The 15,314-nt window shown below is 38.3% G+C and overlaps 2 protein-coding genes across 2 annotated transcripts; one reads left to right on the top strand and one right to left on the bottom strand.

Annotated features, from left to right (window-relative positions):
• Positions 1–530: 530 nt before the first annotated feature.
• LOC110463364 (4-trimethylaminobutyraldehyde dehydrogenase-like) lies at positions 531–11,502 on the bottom strand. Its single transcript, XM_021517890.1, has 10 exons — positions 11,370–11,502; positions 10,040–10,225; positions 6,628–6,773; positions 6,163–6,292; positions 5,749–5,993; positions 5,424–5,531; positions 4,796–4,915; positions 3,827–4,015; positions 3,215–3,441; positions 531–2,555 (listed from the first exon to the last, which is right to left on the bottom strand). Exons 2-10 carry the CDS (start codon positions 10,200–10,202, stop codon positions 2,348–2,350), a joined length of 1,536 nt encoding a protein of 511 aa, XP_021373565.1. The 5' UTR covers positions 10,203–10,225; positions 11,370–11,502; the 3' UTR covers positions 531–2,347.
• Positions 11,503–11,529: 27 nt separating this feature from the next.
• On the top strand, positions 11,530–14,606 carry LOC110463362 (beta-galactosidase-1-like protein 2; the record flags this gene model as incomplete). Its single annotated transcript, XM_021517888.1, has 5 exons — positions 11,530–11,622; positions 12,904–13,353; positions 13,639–13,707; positions 14,304–14,399; positions 14,582–14,606. Coding segments are annotated over exons 2-5 (597 nt in total), but the record flags the coding sequence as incomplete, so codon positions are not given.
• Positions 14,607–15,314: the final 708 nt, after the last annotated feature.

Here is a 15,314-nt window from a genome sequence, read left to right on the forward strand (position 1 = left end):
TTGAATAATTCTGTATAATATGAACAGATGTGAGATCTTCTGTATATAAGTAATGCTGTTCAGTGTACTACCCTACCAGTCACTTAAAATATGACAAAGTACAAGAACATTCACCAGAACTGTTCTGACACTTTAATATATGAAAAGTGGGAAACCCTGTATATAAATCTAATTATACAACAATATTTTTATAGTTCACTGGGACTCTTCACAATTGAAGTAATATAATAATACTATACATGTCCATAAATCAGTGGATTAGACTGTTTCTTTCTTCAAAAAACACTCAAATAAAATACTACATGTAGTTTGTTACCAGTAATTATAATCTAGATACATTTATAAATTTCAGAACTAGTAATAGCTATATCACCTTTGATGGCATTTGAATGTACATGTATCAAGTGTTTCTCCCCAAAACATGGTAGTACATATCTATGAAATAGGTTTTATCAAATTTTTACTTTATACACAAACAGTGTACCCAGGTATGCATTAAAGAATGATTTTACACCTCTTCAGTGATAGGATCGATATCGTTTCGGTCAGTACGCTGAATTCTAGACGCACCAATGACCGTTTTCTGTGGCATAACCATCGCGGACGCCGGATCGGTCCGTCCGCGCTTATCGTTGCCTCCCAACGCAGAGGTGATTAAATGAGTCGCAATGTTTCAAGGCTGTCTGGTTCCTTTGTCAAGCTATGACTCAAGTTTTACTTTATACACAACTACTGTAGATATTAAATGTGACACTTAAATACATTGTTAGCTTATAAAGTAAATCTTTGATAATGACAGTACATATTAAACAGATTAGTTTTATTATATGAGATAGGTTTTATAGTGATGGCTAAGCCCGAAAGCTTGGAAAAGAGTGACTTACAAGTTCATTAAGATTAGTTTTAGCTGACATCACATTGGAAGACAGGTTACACATTAGTCTGACGTTCCTCTGACCCCCACCCCAGACTTCTGATTAATATACAGTTATTGATCGGTATGTCATATAAACAGAAAACATGTTAGAGGTTCCTCTGACCCCCAACCCAGACTTCTGACTAATATACAGTTATTGATCGGTATGTCATATAAAACAGAAAACATGTTAGATGCACCCATTAAAACAAAATCATTATTTCTCATACGGCACTACAACCAACAATAAATATGACACTAATTTCTCAGTACTATATAGTAAAAAGTTGTTAAATTTTGCTAGGTTAAAATTTCGCGATTTAGTATTCGTGGGGTTTAATTTCGTGAATCACAATTTCTGTAAGTCTCTTTTGGAACACCTCTCAAAGATTTCCGAGTACTTGTTACTACCAGTAACAAACAACCTAACAATCTCAAAATATTCATGAGAGTTTTAATTTTGCAAATTTTAATGCATTCAGGAAATTTGCGAAATTAAAACCCTCGTGAATATTAGCAGCTATACAGTATGCTGTTCGTTGTTGTGTCCAGATAAAAAACAAATTACTACATTAAAAATAACAATCTGGACCAGATTTTCCCAGCACAGGCTGAGTACATGATGAAGTTAGTTAATCCTGATTGTCATAATATCATACATATAATATACCTGTTTAGTAAGTGGCAGTGTTAATACACAATGTGCTGGAATAAATATTTTGCATTCCTATGAAATAATTCTTGGTTATATTCATACAACATTTGGTCGACAAACCCCTAAATAAGTTTGAAATGTCTCAATATATACTGTTTTCTCAAAACAGTAAAAACATCTTGTACATAAAATTTTAACTCACATGATCATAAACAATATATTCATATAACAACTTTGTCATCAATATGTCCAGGAGTGGAAGCATCTTTTTGTGCCCTCCACCACATACAATATCTTTTTCCTAGAGAGCACAAATGTATGATTTTAGACCCCAGCAACCATACCATAACATTTCCAAAAGGTCTTAATACCCTTTTTGTATTGAAACTCCTGGTTTAAAGGATCCTTTTTTATCATCAATAAAAATTCTTCATGAACGCTTTTTTTAGGAAATCATGCCTTTGTTCCAGGCAGGTTTTATATTTTATTGAGTCTGACTCCACATTTTTAGTGTCTCTATTTTTGTTTACCCCAGGCAAGACCAACAAAAAGTACTGTTGCCACCAGGGTCTATCCAGGTATGACTCTTCATAAGCTTGTTCCCTGCCAGAGTGTAACCCCAGTATGACAAGGCCTTACAGAAGGTCGGTTCCAATCAGAGTCTATCCCCTCTTCTCCTGGGCCTTAATAATGACGCCTGTCCATATCGGAGTCTACCCTAGGTATGGCCCTATATAGTCATGGTCTTGCTCTGGCCCTATGTAAACTCTGGCTGTTCAGAAGGGGGCTTCTACTGGCCCCATCTCCACATACACTGACTTGATCTGTGTGTAGTAGTCCAGTGTGTCTGCTCCATTTTCACGTCCAATACCCGACTTCTTGTAGCCGCCAAACGGTACGCCCACTGGGTACACATTGTAGGTATTGATGTAGAGAGAGCCGGCCTCCAGACTGCTTGCTACCCTGTGAGCTCGCTGTAAATTACTGGAATAAAAAATACAGACATTACTCATCATGATTGAAAAAAAAACTTTCAAGCAAACTAATGATTTTAGGTTACTGTATCATACAATTTCATACTTTCAATTTTCTAACATTTCAGTTGGAAAAAAGTTCAGAAAGATATTGGCTGGTTGTAATTGCAAAGGCCCAATAACCACAGATAATAATTTGTGAACCTCTTTGAGACAGGCTAAGAGCTTGGCTGTGATAAAGTGACATATATGAACCTTGAATTATCCTTTTTTTTTTTTTTTAATATTACAGACTGATTATCTCCCTTTGGATATTGATGAATAGTGTTGATTATCAACAGTCAATGATTTAATAGACTAGCGAACATTAAATGTCATAGTAATCTGTTTGTGTAAATCTATAAAACCCACAGTGCTGATCTTATGAAGCCCTTTCCAAGAGTAGAAGTCTATACCTGTAGGCATGACAACAGTGTACACTTCCTAAATCAGTGATACCTAAAGATTGTATCAGAAGATCCCCATTATAAACAAACCTTTGTTAGGTCTTGTATCCAATACAAGTGATCATCAATTTTCTATGGTACACACTGTAGACATTTTTCAAAGCCTAACCATCTTTACAAAGAGCCAAGGGAGTTAACTGGGTTGTATCTCATTATATCATACTTTGTAAAGATTCCTCCTGCCAGTCCAAATTCTGTGTCATTGGCACGAGCGATGACCTCATCATCAGTGGAGAAGCTCAGGACGGACATGACGCTGCCAAACACCTCCTCCTTGACCACTCGCATGTTGTCTTGGCAACCAGTCAGTATACAGGGCCGGATGTAGTGGCCACCAGCCAGACTGGGGCTTGGTGTTACACGTTCACCACCATACAGGACGTTAGCGCCCTAAAAAATACACTGAATACATGTACAACTAACTCCTTACAACACACTCACGGTAGTACTGCTATTCAAACAAGAGTGGGATGATGTGTGACATGTTTAACCTCTTATAAGACGTTCACTTCCTACACTTACACTACTACCCCCTTTTTACATATGTGCACGCCCTGACACCTCTCCAACGTCCTAGGTTCCAACTCCCTGTCACGAATTTGTATAACACAAAAAAGAAAGAGACCTTCTACAGAAGATCGCACCAGCTTCCCTGTCTGCCACTCTACCAATTGAGCCAAAAGGAAATTCCCCCAACATGAAGCTGGAAGGCAACTGTAATCTTATATACATGTAAAACCTGCCACATATATATTGTACAGTTTTGTGCGAGTACCTCTGTTCGGGCGATGTCTATGTACTTTAGAGTCTTCTGTGCCTGTTCGGGGCTGATAGTAGCACCCACAGTAGTGTCCTCATCATTTGGGTCACCAATTTTCATCCCCTTGGTTCTCTCCACCAATTTCTCCAGGAAAGGTTTCATCACACTGTCTTGTACAAACACTCTTGTCCCATTGGAGCAGACCTGCAATAAAAATATCCTCAACAGACTATAGATCTATTTAACGGAACAACAGTGAAATTAATATTTTATAACAACCAAACTGAAGTTTTCATTGAATCCCACCATGGCACAATGTCTAGACATGATGCATCTGTCTGAATTTTCATTGAAAAATATTTATTCATTCTTATATCATTACCTGAACAAGCATAAGAATGACTTGACCTTTCACCCCTTATTGTAATTTGGACCTCAGGTTAAGGACCTGTGAGTGGTTTTGGTCTAACACAGACTGTTTGGTCGGATTGGTACAGAAACTGATACAGATACAGATACAGTCCATTCAGTTTCCACGGACAGTGACCAGTTTTTTCTGTCCTTGTTTAAAGTCAATTGGTCACTCCTTGATAGAAAAGCTTGACTGGTCAGTCTTACCTCTCATTTGTTAGGGAGTTGATTGGTCACTCCTTAGGTTGAGGAAGATGACTGGTCACTGACGAGTCTTACCTCTTATTTGTTTGGGAGTTGATTGGTCACTCCTTATGTTGAGGAAGGTGACTGGTCACTGACGAGTCTTACCTGGCCTTGGTTGAGGAAGATGACTGGTCACTGATGAGTCTTACCTGGCCTTGGTTGAGGAAGATGACTGGTCACTGACGAGTCTTACCTGACCTTGGTTGAGGAAGATGACTGGTCACTGACAAGTCTTACCTGGCCTTTGGTTGAGGAAGGTGACTTGTCACTGATGAGTCTTACCTGGCCTTTGGTTGAGGAAGATGACTGGTCATTGACAAGTCTTACCTGGCCTTGGTTGAGGAAATTAGCCAGCATGGCGCCGGTCACCGCATCGTCCAGATTACTGTCCTCAAAGATAATACAAGGAGATTTTCCTCCCAGCTCCAAGGTCACGTGATGGATTTGCTGAAAAGTTTGCAGATTATTGATTTCAATACAAATTTAAATTTGTACAGTTTTTTTTATACATTAATGGTGACTGTGTATCCCCAAATGTAACCCTCCACAATACTTCATATTAAAATGTTTTTAATGAGCTAAAGAGTATTTCTCTCTAGCTCATTCGGTAGATCGTAAGACTAGTAAACCAGAGGTCTAAGGTTCGACTCCTGGCGGAGGCATTGAAAAAAATATGACCTCTGTTACATATATATGTACACATCACTGCTCATAAAACTACTGAGATAACCAAAAAATGCAGTAGACAGCAATGATTTATAATTTACACATGCTTGTCTATTTTCAGCATCCAGAAAAAAAGGGAAATAAGTAATGAACTAGTTTTTACATCAAAACAACAATGCAAAGTTTTCAAATATGACAGTCAAATCAATCTCATAATAGAATGAAGAACGATGTCTTCTGTGTGAAACTATTATCTGTATCAACTCAGTCTGTCGTTAACTAGTTTTACCTTAGCACATGCCTCCATGATTTTGCTGCCGGTTTGAACGCTGCCTGTAAATGATATCTTGGACACACCTGTGTGGTTGCTTAAAAACTGTCCCGTTTCTCCTTCACCCTACAATTATACTTGTCATGAATTCAAAATGTGTTGCAATGAAATAATGATGTTTGATTAAAACTCTTTCTATGTTTATGTTAGCATTTTGTACTATTTGGTTGATGATCTTAAAATGATGCATTTTCAAATGAGCATGTACAATAGGACAAAAAACATGTAATTAACATTCATGCGAGGATTTCAGTCAGGTATTTTACTTGGCCAGATAATTTACCTGGATGACATTACAGCAGCCATGTGGGAGTCCAGCCTCCGTGTAGATCTCTGCCAGCATGACAGCAGTGAGGGGTGTAAACTGTGATGGTTTGAACACTATGGTGTTGCCTGCAGCAAGGGCCGGGCTCGTCTTCCATGCAGCCATCTGAAATGGGTAGTTCCAGGCGCCAATCCCCCCGATCACACCCAGGGGCTCCTTGATTGTGTAAGCAAAGCTTCCATTGGCTAACTGCTGGTACTCTCCTGAAATGAAGATAGACTAGTCAGCTACTGTAGGAATAATGTTTTATTTTACTGAATTGATGTTTAGATAAAATGTGTGATTATTCTGACAGAAATGATAGAACAAAATAATCTCTTTGGGGCAACTGAGCAGTGAAAGATACAGTGCCTTACAGGATGTTATTCCTACCTGCTATTTTGGCAGCCAGTCCTCCATAATAATCGATGGTATCAGCACAGGCTTGAATGTCATATCTAGCCTCCCAAATTGGTTTCCCTGTGTCCAGGACCTCCGTCCTCGCCAGCTCCTCAGACCGCTCCTAAACAACATTTACAGACCAAGCAAAGTGACTAATGGTATTAAACAAGCTACATCATTCAGAACACGGTTTATTAAAAAACAGCTATGAAAATTTAGTGTTCCTTATTTCACTTTAAATACTTACTTACTTATAGACACGTGATCATAACACCAAGTGCTGCACTCCAATCTATACAAATATCTAAAGAATATAGATTAGACTTCGTTTACAACTAATCCTGAGAGTCCAACTGACAAATTTCAAAATGATCTAATGTTCTTCACCACAGCTATAAAACAAGCACTGGAATATACAATACACACCCTCCTCATTTCATAAATAGAAACACCTACCCTGATTATGTTAGCAGCTTTCTTCAGTACTGTTCCCCGCTCAAAGCCAGCCATCTTTGACCAGGTTTTAAAGGCTTGCTGAGCTACAGACACAGCCTCATCAACATCCTGACTTCCAGCATTACCCACGGGTCTGAGAACCTCACCTATAACAGACAAGCAAGCACTACAGCAACACCTATTGCTCATTGCTCAGTTTTAGAGGTAGACCACTTGTTGTGACAGGGGAGTGAAAATAAAGGAGTCACGTGAGCTAGTGAGTTACAGGTACCTGTGTGTGGAGATATGTGATTGGAGACATTTGGTTAAGGTATATCTAAAATTGAAGATAGAAATAAAATCGTGGTGACACACACAGGTTGAGTGCATGTACTCCATACTGCTCCATTAAGTTTTCATATTTTCATTGAAAAAACATGTATTTTCTTATTAAAAAGTGATTTAGGAACATGTGATACTGTCACATTACTCAACAGACCTGGAATATAGACAATATGCCAAAGAAAATGAGAGTAAAATATTAAATTTGACTCTCATAAGGTACAAACATGCGAGCATGTATAACCCACACATGTGCCACTTAACACCTGAACATATTGTATGTACACCTCATACAGGATAGATGGCAGACACATTGAAACCAGAAATTATCTCGTCAACATCAAGTTCGGATAGAAGCATTGAAATTTAAAAAAAAAGTAGTGTAACACCTTGTGGTCAATATAGACATAAAGATGGATGCCCAGATCAGAAAATTCAGCATAGATCTATTATAATCTATGCTGCCGGACATTGAGGATAAAATGAGGGAAAATATGGACAAGCTTTTCAGTAAAATGGTAGCAAAAAGTGATTTGGAAAACGTCAGAACAGACATTGTAGAAAAATAAACGGGGCAAATTGGAAATATTGGAAGGAAGGTTGTTCACCCTAGAAAAGACGAACGATGAGCTTCAGAGGAGAATAATGTAAATATGTACGATGACGTTGCCAGGCAAAGTGTGGGACAAATGACTGGGGAAATTGTTAAAATGATGAAGGATTAAATGGAAATGAACATTAAAGATTCTGATAGACATTGCCCATAGGATAGGTATCTACTAGAATCACAAGAAACAACTATTCCAGGTTGAAGTCATAAGCCACAGGATGAAAGAGAAGTGTATGGTAAACAAGAAAGTACTTAAGGAGAAGTGCATTCCTATCTATGTCAAAGATAACTTAACAAGGGAAATCCGTTTCTTTTTGTCATTCTGCGGTATGGTAATGACCATAAGTGAAATCTAGCATATAACACAGATACCACATGATAAACATGTGTGCCTGTGTGTTATGATGTTTATTAAAACTGTTTTTTGGGTATTGATTGACTAGTTGGACTGCATAGCTATATATATATACCATATCCATATTGTCAAATATTGCTAGCATACCTGGCCTGACTCTATGAATAGATAAAATACCATATCCAGTAGATAATAAATAAATTAGTCCTTGCGAAGGAAAATATAGAATAAAAACATAAATCTTTCAGATCGTCCGCTAGGCCTTTCTGCCTTCTAGGGCTTCTTCAGGCGGATCCATATTGTCAAATATTGCTAGCATAGCTGGCCTGACTCTATGAATAGATAAAATGAGGTAATATGCATAAATTAATATCTTAATGCATGCCACATGTTACAATGTACTTTATGGCAAAAAGGAATTTACATATTTGGCATGTACATGCTGTCATGAAAAATATGACTATACTAGACTAAAAAGTATGAAGGATTACCTGTGTAATACTATAAGCATCTTTGGGTAAATTATTTGCTGTCATTAAGTACTATAACCTTTATTATAATTGAATTGCCGATTTTCTCTCCTAATTCTCACGGTGAATAATTGTCAAATAACATGGCCGTTATATGGAAGTTGGTCATGATAAAATTGGTCAAATAATATAAACTTTACTTATTTTACAACAATTATGAAATAAGTTTTCTAACTTATATCAATCACCCTTGTTGGCCCGGATGTTAGGACACAGGGTGTCTTAGTGTAGGAGAAAACCAGAGTACATTGAGAAAATTCATGTAGAGCACTCAGGAGGTGACTCAATACCTTTTCACATCTGACTTGGGAATCATACTCCAGCTGTCTATATGAAAGGCGAGCATGTTATCCATTGCACCACTCACCCACCCAACCAAGGTGCTATTAATTGGTCAATTAAGAGCACATTTGTGGAAAATGGTTAAAAGTTTAAATTATACATAAGGAAGAGAGATGCTGACTACGTAAATAGTTAAAGATATCATAATTATCATAACTAATCATAAAAGCTAGAAAGATTAAAAAAACAAAAACTTGAACATGCAAAAAAAAAAAAGGATTGATGATATCTAGTGGGCTAGAGTGTGACCAATGACTACAGATTTGTAATTAAATGTGTCATTTGAGCTAATGGGTTTTATTGTCTTTTAATTAAAATGAGATAGAAGATGTGTAGTGAGCTGTTGAGTTATATGTTACTTGAGATGTGAGATTTCAGTTGCCTAATAATCTAGAGGGATATCAATGGCTGGAGTTGTCAAGTGAGCTAGAGAGTTACCTGTGGCTGGAGCTGTGAAATTGAAGGTGTTTGGTGAGCTAGTGAGTTACCTGTGGCTGGAGCTGTGAGATTGAAGGTGTTTGGTGAGCTAGAGAGTTACCTGTGACTGGAGCTGTGAAATTGAAGGTGTTTGGTGAGCTAGTGAGTTACCTGTGGCTGGAGCTGTGAGATTGAAGGTGTCTATTGAGCTAATGAATTGTATGTGGCTGGAGCTGTAAGATTGAAGGTGTTTGGTGAGCTAGAGAGTTACCTGTGGCTGGAGCTGTGAGATTGAAGGTATCTATTGAGCTAGTGAGTTACCTGTGGCTGGAGCTGTGAGATTGAAGGTGTCTAGTGTGCTAGTGAGTTACCTGTGGCTGGAGCTGTGAGATTGAAGGTGTTTGGTTAGCTAGTGAATTATCTGTGGCTGGAGCTGTACGATTGAAGGTGTTTGGTGAGCTAGAGAGTTATCTGTGGCTGGAGCTGTGAGATTGAAGGTGTTTGGTTAGCTAGTGAGTTACCTGTGGCTGGAGCTGTGAGATTGAAGGTGTTTGGTGAGCTAGTGAATTATCTGTGGCTGGAGCTGTGCGATTGAAGGTGTTTGGTTAGCTAGTGAATTATCTGTGGCTGGAGCCGTACGATTGAAGGTGTTTGGTGAGCTAGAGAGTTACCTGTGGCTGGAGCTGTGAAATTGAAGGTGTTTGGTGAGCTAGAGAGTTATCTGTGGCTGGGGCTGTGAGATTGAGATAGTTACCTGTGGCTGGAGATGTGAGATTGAAGGTGTTTGGTGGGCTAGTGAATTACCTGTGGCTGGAGCTTTGAGATTGAGATAGTTACCTGTGGCTGGAGATGTGAGATTGAAGGTGTTTGGTGAGTTTTTTGGCTCTGCCCTTTGACCTCCTATGTAGTTGAGAGGCTGTGTGACCTGTGAGTTTGAGCCGGTCACTATAGACATGTAACGCTGTGAGACACATTGTAGAGACCTCCTTATCATCAGCATCTTTCCAGATGTTCACTGTCACACTAGAATTTAAACAAACACATATTTTACAGAAAAATATTTTGAAAAATGTATTGGACAATACAGAAGACTAAACAGATTTAGGTTGGCGCTCTAACGACTATAAATAAGTAATCTTTACTGCCTTGCTTGGCAACACCTCACTTTTGGCTTTAATGTTGAGCGTTTGCCAAGGTGAGGAAGGTAATGGGTTCTGTACCCAGGCGGGGACATACCAAAGTCCTTAAAAATGGTAGTTGTTATTCCCTGCTTAAAGTTCAGCCTCTGATCAGATCAGCGCTATCATAAGGAGGCAAGCCCTCCAACATACCCTGTCTCCTGCATACACACAGGCAAGCACGCATACACTACACACATGTAGGCACATCCTTAAATGTCCTAAGCTGTTAATAAGATGTTAAAACTAAATTAAACCAAACCAAACCATTTCTACTGTGTGCAATCAAGCGTGAGATTCAGACCTCTCGCTCTCCCAAGAATTTTGGTTTGATCTCCTGCGGTGGCAGAAAAAGAGAGTGATGTCTGATTCATAATTGGTTAGTTGTTATCCCTCTGATGGCAGGGGGTTTCCCCCGTAGGTTTTCCTCAATCACGAAAACAACATTTGTTCCCTTAGCGGCGTCATAATAAAAGCTCTACAGAGCTTATGTTTGTTGTTGACAATGTACACAACATTAAATAATCCAAATATTGCAATTTTGGTTGGTTTTGTGTCCCCAAATAGAGTACACCAAAGCAAATTCCCAATCCTGCAGGAGTTCCCCTCATTAGTCGCCTCCTACAATAACAGCAGGTGTATTCAATGCCCGATCACCCACCTGCAGGGGTGCAATAGAAATGACTGAGCGCGCTAACGATCACGGCTTCAGACGCACTTGCTTGTAATCGACCCAGTTTACATCCGCTACACCTTTGTCAAATTTTCCTTATGGGTTTTCTTTAACTTTTGGGGATTTTTTTTCATTTCTGTCAAAAGCCGGAACAATCACATAGTAGAATTCACACATATTGAAGGACGAAATTGTGACTTGTGTAAGTCTATTGGAAACTGTCAGTAGCCATGACCTCTTATTTTACACCCGCCTTACACAATCTACTGTACAATCCAAACATGACCAAATTAGTTTGTCCTATAAATATACGTACCGAGCTGAGAACACAATGAACACACTCAATCCTTGTATGGTGACGCTTTTAATTAACTGTCAAGGGACCAATTATTACTTTCCAGGTCGGTGTCAGCAACTGTATCGTTATATCGCAGTGTCGGCGTTTTGACCCTGTAATCTGACCCGGAAGTTGATTTTCACCCTTTCCACACGTGTGGTGGAGAAATACCTGTCCGACGTTATGCCTATTTATTATAAGTTTGTCGTGTAAAAACAACGTAACGAATACAGTAAGTAACATTATAGTTTATTTTTGTGGTTTTATAAGCAAGATATTGCTTCAAAGATATTGTAGTTCTAGATATAGTTCATGAGATTCCACCAATGTGTCACATTCACTTCCGGTTTCTTGTTTCAGTTTGTCGAACTTCAACTTATCTACAGGTGAGCGATTGGTTTATTGTTTGTTCCTAACATATAGGCCCATTCATATCATGATGGAAACGAACCGATTTTTACACTGTATTACAAAAGCATGTGCTGTTCACAACATAATCGCGTCTAGCTGTTCCACAAACGCGCCATTATCTTGTTTTCCTTTCCCCTTGATATTGTTTGTATGTTACAAGTTTGTAAGCTAATTTAATAAAGCATCGTTGAAATTAATCAAGGTTCGCCTAACAGCTGGCTAATTTAAGGTAACAGTGAATAAGGTAACTGTTTTCATGATGTCAACAAGACTGATATATGTGTGGCAGGTTTTAATTGTACATTATAAGGTTTAAGGTCGTCTTCTAGTTTCGAGCTAGAGGGAATTTCCCTTTAGCTCAGTGGTAGAGCGTCCGCCTAGGAACCTGGAGATCGAGGTTCGATCCCCGGTGGAAGCACACTTTTTTCTTTCCTGTTATAAATATTGTCTGTGTCCCCCACCCCCACCGCTGTGGTGTCAGGGAGTTAGAACCTTGATTGTGGTGTTGAAGGGCGAACACTTTTAAAAGGGGGGAGTAATGTGGCAGGTTTTAATTGTACATAGGTTTAAGGTCGCCGTCTAGCTTCAAACTTAAGAGATTTTCCCTTTAGCTCAGTGGTAGAGCGTCCGACTAGGAACCTGGAGATCGAGGGTTCGATCCTCTGTGGAAGCACACTATTCTCTTTCCTGTTACATATGATAGAATGTTGGAGTTCACACCAAAGTGCTCGAATTTGTAGAGGAATGGGGAACCTATGAAGTCTATGATTCCTGTGTCATCTTGTAGTCTCCTGCTGTACATGCTGGTGATGTCCTGAGTGGCGAGTACTCGTTGAGTTTAACAGAAGTGTTTAGATATGAAGCCATGCTTGAGATGTTTTGAAGATGTTGTATTTCTTTAGGTGGTTCCAGAGACAAAGACACATAATGTGCTAAAGGAGTTCACAGGCTAAGTGGAATAAGTAACATTTAGTATCAAAATCAAAATCAAGATTCTTGAAATTATTTTAGGAAGAAATAAAATTGATGTTTTTGTGTTGTATGAAGATTATAGTCTCCCCTGAGATCTGATGACTGATATGACCTGTTGTATATATTGTAGAGAAAGGTTCTCCCTGATGTAAATAAGGAGTGAAGGGTGCACCATGTGGCCGTGGGAATGGAAAGATACGTTGAAACGGCGCAAGGATGGATACGGTCCTGTAAACACTGACGATGATGAATCTAAATCTAAACGGCACAAACAACTAACAAAACCCTTATTAGATAATAACTACAAAAAAGGATTCATTGCGATTTTAGTCATAGCAGCTATAATTCTATTTTTTGGCTGGCCTCGGGGAGGCTTCAAAGGAGAGGTCCCTGATGTGTCTCACATTAAACATCGCTACAAAAGCCACGGTAGTCTCACCTTCAAAAGCGGAGAGTTTTATCTTGATAAATATCCAATCAAAATTATCAGTGGTACCATGCACTACTTCCGAGTTGTCCCGAGCTATTGGGAGGAACGTATGTTAAAAATGAAAGAGTGTGGATTAAACACGCTGCAAACGTAAGTGATTAGTTATTTGTTGTATATATAAACTATATATAAATACCAAAAAAACATAGAAATCACCTGATACAATGTTATTTCTTAACAAGATATATGCTTTTGAGACGAACCATCATTTTCTCTTTTTTTTCTTTTTCTTATTAGGGTGCTAATTTTGAATCTTTCAATAAAAATATTGACACACAAATAAATATAATTGGATGTACAAAATTAATTATTATTTAAGTAATTTGATTGTAACAGTATCATATTAAAGACATTACACAATATGTTTTCTTCCAGATCAATTCCATGGAATCTACATGAGAAGGAACAAGGGATATATGACTTTGGTCAGAATCTAAACTTGGGGTAAGTTTTATATAGCTCATTAATCTAGCTCCACTAAACCAGACACAATCTGGAGTCAATCTTTTCAGATCAGCAATAATACGTATCAAATAGTCAAGAAATTCTGCATTGTTCTGGATCAGATAAGTTTTTATCAGAACAGATACTTGTCCCATCCTTATAATAAGAACCTGCAATCAGAAAATTTTGTGTAGATACCAAAATTAACGCCTAAAGCAAAGTTGTTTTTAACACACGACACAATGGCCTCATTGTCTCAATGACAATTCTCAAGTGTGCAATCAAACACTGTATTCTGTATAGGTCATTTTTAAAGTTGATTTTTTTTTTTTTTTTTTTCTTTCTTATTCCTGATGTAAAGAGCTGTGATTTATCTAGGAATTTGTTTATCTGTTAATTTTCTCCAGAAACCTGAATGTGAATTAACACAGTTCAATTGTGTGTAACGGTAAAATAATACCAATAACGTTCTTTCGCTTAGAAATAAATTATCTATGAGTACCAGATTTGACTTATTACTACAGTACCAGGTAATAATTAACATATAGATAAATATATGATATATAATAGGTAATATTGACCATGTTGTGTTACAGAGAGTTCCTGGAAACGGCCAAAAGGGTGGGGCTTCACGTCATTGTCAGTATTGGGCCCTACATTGGCAGTGACCTTGAACTTGGAGGTCTTCCAAGGTAAAAAAAATTCATGCAAATGTAACTCTTATATGGAAGTGTCAACAAAGTATGAGTAATATGTCTGCTTTTATTAACTATCTCAGGTATCTCTGAATTGTACTGGCATGGTGAATTGTTATTTTTGTATTATAGTTGTTTAATTTGCTGACCCTGACATGGTGAATATCTTTGTATTGTAGTTGGTTGTTACGCGACCCTGACAAGGTGAATGTTTTTGTATTGTAGTTGGTTGTTACGCGACCCTGACAAGGTGAATATCTTTGTGTTGTCGTTGGTTGTTACGTGACCCTGACATGGTGAATATCTTTGAATTGTAGTTGGTTGTTACGTGACCCTGACATAGTGAATATCTTTGTGTTGTAGTTGGTTGATACGCGACCCTGACATGGTGAATATCTTTGTGTTGTAGTTGGTTGATACGCGACCCTGACAAGGTGAATATCTTTGTGTTGTCGTTGGTTGTTACGTGACCCTGACATGGTGAATATGTTTGTGTTGTAGTTGGTTGTTACGCGACCCTGACATGGTGAATGTCTTAGTATTGTAGTTGGTTGTTACGCGACCCTGACATGGGGAATATCTTTGTGTTGTAGTTGGTTGTTACGCGACCCTGCCAAGGTGAATATCTTTGTATTGTAGTTGGTTTTTACGTGACCCTGACATGGTGAATATCTTTGTATTGCAGTTGGTTGTTACGCGACCCTGACAAGGTGAATGTTTTTGTATTGTAGTTGGTTGTTACGCGACCCTGACAAGGTGAATATCTTTGGATTGTAGTTGGTTGTTACGCGATCCTGACATGGTGAATATCTTTGTATTGTAGTTGGATGTTACGCGACCCTGACATGGTGAATATCTTTTGTGTTGTAGTTGGTTGTTACGCGACCCTGACATGGTGAATATCTTTTGTGT

The sequence above is a fragment of the Mizuhopecten yessoensis genome, unplaced genomic scaffold (genome assembly GCF_002113885.1).
Source record: "Mizuhopecten yessoensis strain PY_sf001 unplaced genomic scaffold, ASM211388v2 scaffold10891, whole genome shotgun sequence".
In the NCBI taxonomy this organism is placed as follows: Eukaryota; Metazoa; Mollusca; class Bivalvia; order Pectinida; family Pectinidae; genus Mizuhopecten; species Mizuhopecten yessoensis.

What these genes read in the sequence shown, in the direction of transcription:
- LOC110463364 (XM_021517890.1), bottom strand. Translation starts at nt 10,202, where the DNA reads ATGCTGATGATAAGGAGGTCTCTACAATGTGTCTCACAGCGTTACATG. An exon ending in TCTCACATCTCCAGCCACAG is followed by an intron (nt 6,774 to 10,039) that starts GTAACTATCTCA and finishes TGTCTGTTATAG; the next exon opens with GTGAGGTTCTCAGACCCGTG. An exon ending in GCAGGAGGAATCTTTACAAA is followed by an intron (nt 2,556 to 3,214) that starts GTATGATATAAT and finishes TTTTTATTCCAG; the next exon opens with TAATTTACAGCGAGCTCACA.